Source organism: Eublepharis macularius, chromosome 2 (genome assembly GCF_028583425.1).
Source record: "Eublepharis macularius isolate TG4126 chromosome 2, MPM_Emac_v1.0, whole genome shotgun sequence".
NCBI lineage: Eukaryota > Metazoa > Chordata > Lepidosauria > Squamata > Eublepharidae > Eublepharis > Eublepharis macularius.
Window position 1 is genome coordinate 143,028,823 of NC_072791.1, and position 6,000 is coordinate 143,034,822.

The following is a 6,000-nucleotide window of genomic DNA, read 5'->3' on the forward strand; positions in this document are numbered from 1 at the left end:
TGTCTAGTTTGACCCTTGCACTGTCAGATTGATAAAGCATACTAAGGTTAGTCTCAGAGGATAGTTTCTTCAGAGAATTGAAGATGTTTTGAAAGACAGAAGGTTTCTGTGTACACTCATCTAAGCTTAACTTCTATGTAACAGGTTTTTGCATTGTTTAAAAAACCTACAAAACCTATCTGTCAGGAGGTGACTGTATGAAAAATGAAATGCACGTGTGTACAATGGAGCCCAAAGCCTTTCTAATCCCTTTCAACCAAGTCTCTCTAGTTTAGTCAAACTGTGTTTGTCTGACACCTTCTTACACAGCAGCGTACTTTACCTGACACGACTGAAAAACTTTCACTAGCTTCTGAAATTGGCCTCAGCACAGCTGTTATGTGCCCTTCTTCTGTGACTTCCAACTGGTGAAACAGGCCATTCTCATTGACCCCTTTGAGAATGCTATCTGCTTAACAGGCCTTCAGAAAGGCAAAGTAGAGAATCTGGCCAAATTGTTGTTCCTCAGGCAAACACTCATGATCTCAGTCCTCATGAAACTATCATCGCTATCATTGGGTGGTCCGAACAGTGGCACCATATTTTCTGTAAGCCTTTATCTTGGATGAATCCACATAGCTGAAGATTCTTGGTTTCCCTGTCACTGTCACCACAAATGCAGAGGCATTGGCACAATCAATGATGGCTCCATCAGCTGCTGTTTCCCCCTACAGAGCCAATACAGGGCTTTGGCGGGGGGCTTTGGGGGAAATACTGTTATTTCATTATAGTGTAATATTTTATTTTATTTCATTTATGCCCTGCCTTTCTCCCCAGTAAGGACCCAAAGAAGTTTACATCGGTCTCCTCCATTTTATCCTCACAACAAACCTGTGAGGTAGGTTAGGCTGAGAGTGTGTGACTGAACCATGGTCACCCAGCAAGCTTCCATGGCAGAGCAGGGATTTGAACTTCCAGCTCCTAGTCTGACATGCTTACTACTACACCACACTGACAATATTATAACCATCTATTGCCACGATCTCCTAGTCCCTTTGAATTCCCATCCTTGATTTTTTTAATGGCTAGTGTCTAGCTCCTCATTGCATGAAAAGGACTAGAGACTTTTTTAAAAAGTGAAAGCTTCCCAGAGGAACTAGTAGATCATGGCAACAGATCATTACAATATAGTTGTGCAACAGTGCAATAGCAATTACTGATTTCTTTTTAAAAAAATCCTCTAGTGGTACAGTGGGGGGAAACAGTGGCCTTGATGGCTGACAGAAGGAGAATGGCACTGATGCAGGCTGGGCCTTTGAAAATGCACGCCTTCCCATCCGGACAGCATGCTAATGTGCTTGGACTGTGTTCTTTCTGGAAAGATTGTACCAAATCCAGTCAGAGGGAAAACATACTGAGAATGGTGAAAGCCTGGGAAGTGGGTGATTAGACAGCAATGTCATGTTCCTGTTCCAAAAAAGAAAAAATCCTGCTGCAGTTTGGAAGCCAAGGCAGAGAAAGCCATTCATGTGGAGGCAGTCCCATTTGTTCCCGTTGTTGAACAGGGATAGAGTGATAACTTTTGCACAGGCCATATTGCCCAGTGTAACTAGAGATCAGAAACTGAAGGAACGTAATACCCCAAAAGTATTTTTCCAGCCTTAGAGCCTGGGACTATGAAGAGCACAGTAGGTTCTTGTGTCTTCCTTCCCAGTCCTCCAGCTGTGCAGTGGATCAATGTGCAAGAACTGCAGTTATGGGCATTAGTCCCAGAGATTCTGGAGAACAAGTGCTAGCAGTGGATATTTGTTAACACAGCCTGAGTTTGCAAAGCAATACATTTAAATTTTAGTAACATGAACAAAATAAGTTCAGTGGTCATAAAAGATTTACGAGCAACTGGCAACAGAAAGGCCAGCTTGCTGTATGCGGTGATTTTACTGTCAAGAGAAGAAGAGAGAAAATTATGGTTTTGGCTGGCATTGTTTTTTGTGTTCGAACAGCAACTCTGGGCTTATTTAGCTGAGGGTGTGCATTCAGTGTCATAAATAGGTGTTCGTTGCATGGTGTCATCACACACCTTGTTGGATGCTTCCCTCATTAGTCTATTAGCTCCTTCCAGCAGTGTGCCAGGATGCTTGAGACTCTTTGTTCTCTAGTTTGCATGAGGAATAATCCTTCATAAAATGTTCCATACTTAATTGTGGAAAGGTGCCTTTTAAAAAAAAAATTCCCACTTTGGAAGAAGTGATGGATCAAAATATGAGACGGTAAGCTTACCACATAATAGGGATTTCAAAGTCGTGGGTTCTTGGTTGTCTGTTTTCCTAAAATGTGGCCATATTCTGCCATATGTTCTTATGCAGTGGAGAAGTTGGGGTCTTTACCAAGTGGCAAGGCTGTTCCATGTGGTTGAGTACCTTCTGTGTTATCACTCCTCCAAAAGGAGACCCACAAGAATCTCAGGAAGGAAATCAGTTTTCCCCACGGACTCCCTCCCTTCCCGATTGTTGATACCTCCCTTGCTCCCCTGTTATTGCTGTATCCTTCTCTTTGTCCTGGGCTTAAAGGCCCCATGAGTGCTTTGCCCTCTTTTCTATATTTTGCCTGCACAAAAAGACACACACACCCTTTCCCTCACTTTCTATTTCCCTGCTGAGCTGCACTGTAAGGCTACAGCACAGGTCAGCAGGGAAAAGAAAATCTTTAAAAGGCTGAAGGGAAGCAGGAATGGTGCGCAGCAGCAAGCTACGCTGCCGCATTCTGAAATCAGAGTTTAGCAATGCCCCCTCTCTGTTGTGGCTGCAAGTGATGGGTCTGCACAGATGCTGCACTTCCAGCCACCCTGAAGTTTCTCTTTTGACCCAGAGAAAATGTTTTTTATTCTCCTCGGTTCTGGATGGAGAGCGGGTGGAAGGCAGATGAGTTTCCACGTAGATACAACCAAAGAAAAGAAATGAGTTAAGAATGTTAGAGGTCTTGTGCATAGTAAAGTAAGGGGATGAGGATAGCAGAAGTGTTGCCTTTTGATGGAAACTGCAGAGTGGTTAGGAGAAATGGCCAAGACATTTTTGCATTTGACATAGAAATTCCAAATGGCCATTGCTCCCACTGAGGAGTAGCGGATATCTTCCACTTGGTTGTTCCATGTGAGCCCCATTGAAATGAACTACAGCTGGTTCAAAAGATGGCTGCTAGGCCAATAGATGGAATGCATTACAACAACTATATTGGATGTTATTTTGTTCCTGTGCTGGTTTTGATTTTAAAACCCTAAAATGGCTTGGGACCAACCATCACCAAATAACTTAGGTTCTAATGTGAACATTCCCTTACAGGTGTCCAAGGTTCTATTTTCAAAGGTCCAGCACCTCCTCGAATGACTGGCTCTGGTTCTGATGGTCCACCTTTTGCTACACTGGAAGAAGTGCAGCTTGGAGAAAACCAAAGGAATGAGATTGACATTTCTGATCTGGGATCTCGCAACTATGGAGCAAGGACAGACTTCTACTGCCTTGTGACGGAAGATGACATATAAGAGATTCTGGAGTTATTCCTGTGACATCTTGACAATCTTCAGTAGCATTATGTACCTTAACAAGGATAATTTGCTTGGCTAGTTTCTTTCAACCAGTCCCCTCCCCTCAGTGCTATGATTGCAGAAAGGATTATTAGCTAATCTTTGAGAATATCTGGCTATTTTTCAGTAGTGCCTTACAGTAACATTTAGATGATTATTGTCTTGTGTTTTTAAAACTGTTTAGAGCTCAAAGGGAATTTTCAGGGAAGGAAGGTTGCCTTGAATGACAGTGTGGCAAATTCTTAGATATTATTGGCTCAGTAGACCGTCATACTGGGATTTTTTTCTAGCAACTGATTGGAATGTTCCTGCTTTATTGCTAGCATCTGTGGATAGGCCTGTTGTTACAGAAATGGGTATCTATGATACCCGTTGAGCCCTGGCAGGACTGAGACCCTGGCTCTTGCTGTAAATATGACAGCAAGCAATACCTGTGCTTTGGAGTCAACTTTTTAGACAAAGCTCCCTGGAGAGGGCAATTTAGGATCCCAGTGAAAAAGAGCATTAACGCAAGTTCCCTTTAGCAGGCAGCATTTTCTCAGTACACATACTTTGCCTTAAAGACTGACTGTAATAATATTTTTCTGAATGAGTCTTATGATGGCGAACTTTTCTTGTTTCTGAGTAAATCTGGGATTGCTGCTTTAATTGTTCCTGGTTCTGTTAAGTGCAGATGAAGAGACGAAGGAGGGGACTGGCAACCAATGCCTGAAGAAAAGCATAGCACACAGGGCAGAGGCCTTGAGAAGCAGTGGTACTGGAAATCTAGATTACAGGGTCAAGTATTACTTTATGGCCCAGTTAACATTATAGTAAAAGTTCCCTATGCAAGAGTAATGTTAGAAAAGGTTGGTAGGGGTCCATCTATGATCCTGTGACAATATGCTGTCATCAGGCAAGGCTCAATGACTGTTCCATCAGAAGGCCTTGTGTGGGTGACAGCAGAACATCAACAAGCCTTCCTTGGTTGCTTGCTGCCTCATTGGTTCACAGGGCAGCTATTCTCGTTTTTTTTAAAAAAAAACAATGAATGTAATTAAAGCTTATTTTAAGCTAGCCATGATGTGTTTGAGTCTTTGCTGCCAGCAATTTCATGACAGAAGCAGATGGTCATTCATGGGTGCATTGGTCCTTTAGCCACAGAGTTGATGTCATCTTATTAAGTAAAGAGTCTAGTAGCACCTTTAAGACTAACCAACTTTATTGTAGGATAAGCTTTCGAGAACCACAGTTCTCATCAGATGCATCAAGGACCCTAATTTAGAAAAATGGGGGCTTCTGCACATCACAGGTGAGCTGTGTCTCAGGACAGGAGGAAGTGGAGAGTGCTGGCTGTCTTGGGGGAAGACATCAGCAAACAGTGAAGTCAGAATTGATGCTTTATGCAGGCAGAATTCCTCCACTTCACACTGTTCACACACATCTAGATTTCTTCTCCATCCCATTTTGTAGCTGCTTCATTTTTATCTGGTATGGAGACATCCATAACAGAACAGTGTGACAGTGTGGTGTTACAGTTAAGGCCAAACTGGACTTTTGTAGGATTGCTGCTTGGCTTCTACCAGCAGTGGAGAAGTCTAGTGAATGTCTATATGGGAACTTTTCCTACTTTCAGTCTTTAATCAAAGCCAGTTTAAAAGCTGCCCTGAAAAAGAAGGTATAATGTACCACTATGTAATTGTATGCTGATATAGTGGCTGCACTGGTTCCCATATACTATACAGAACAGGTTGAACATTTGCAGCATATATAAACTGAAGGCATCAGAGGTTTGATTCCAGAAGAAAGCCCTGTATAGAAGCACTCACAAACTGGAGATAGCAGCTGGAAGCCCAGCTCATTCAAGATCTATGAGAGTGATAGGACATTTCTTTAGTCAGGACACTCAGCACCATTTTCATGTTAAAATACTTTTATATGAAAGATTTTAAATACGATTTTTTTTTTTTAGTATTGGTTGTAGAGCCAAGAAACATGCAGTCTTTTTTTATGCAATCAATAGCTTTGTTTTGTTTCTTTTTCTTTTTTTGGAAAACAAAGCCAATGCTGGCTTTACCCAGTCTGTGTATATACATACACATGCACTGTCATCAAGGAAATAAAACATACCAAGTAAGTATTTGTGAAATAGAGGGGCAGAGATAGCAGGTGAGTTGTATTGTCATTACTAATGATAAATAAGCGACTGTGTAGGTTCCTGGGACGTTCAAGCAGCCACAAATGGCATTAGCGATGTATACGGTGGTGCAAAAATTGTGTTTTCCCAAGCATGAAGTATTTCACATCCTTGGTTTGGAAACTGTTGGCTCCACAGCAAAAGTGCTCTCTTCAGGGAAGATATTACAAATGGTTAACAACTGCATAAGAAAGATGTGATCCAACTACAGATAAAACCTTTTAACTTCCATTCATTTAAATGGGGAGGTAAAAATTGGCCCAAC

The 6,000-nt window shown here is 42.0% G+C and overlaps 1 protein-coding gene across 3 annotated transcripts in view; it reads left to right on the top strand.

Moving 5' to 3' along the window:
• Positions 1 to 4,615, top strand: part of SIGIRR (single Ig and TIR domain containing) — a 52,723-nt gene extending 48,108 nt beyond the window's left edge. For 2 of the 3 annotated variants that reach the window (XM_054971683.1, XM_054971684.1), the window contains exon 11: positions 3,318 to 4,615. In XM_054971683.1, coding sequence (XP_054827658.1) covers positions 3,318 to 3,517 — 200 coding nt within the window. In that variant the 3' untranslated portion in view covers positions 3,518 to 4,615. Of the gene's footprint in view, positions 1 to 816; positions 878 to 3,317 lie in introns of all 3 variants that reach the window. The other variant, XM_054971685.1, reaches the window with a different exon arrangement.
• The last annotated feature ends 1,385 nt before the right edge of the window (positions 4,616 to 6,000 follow it).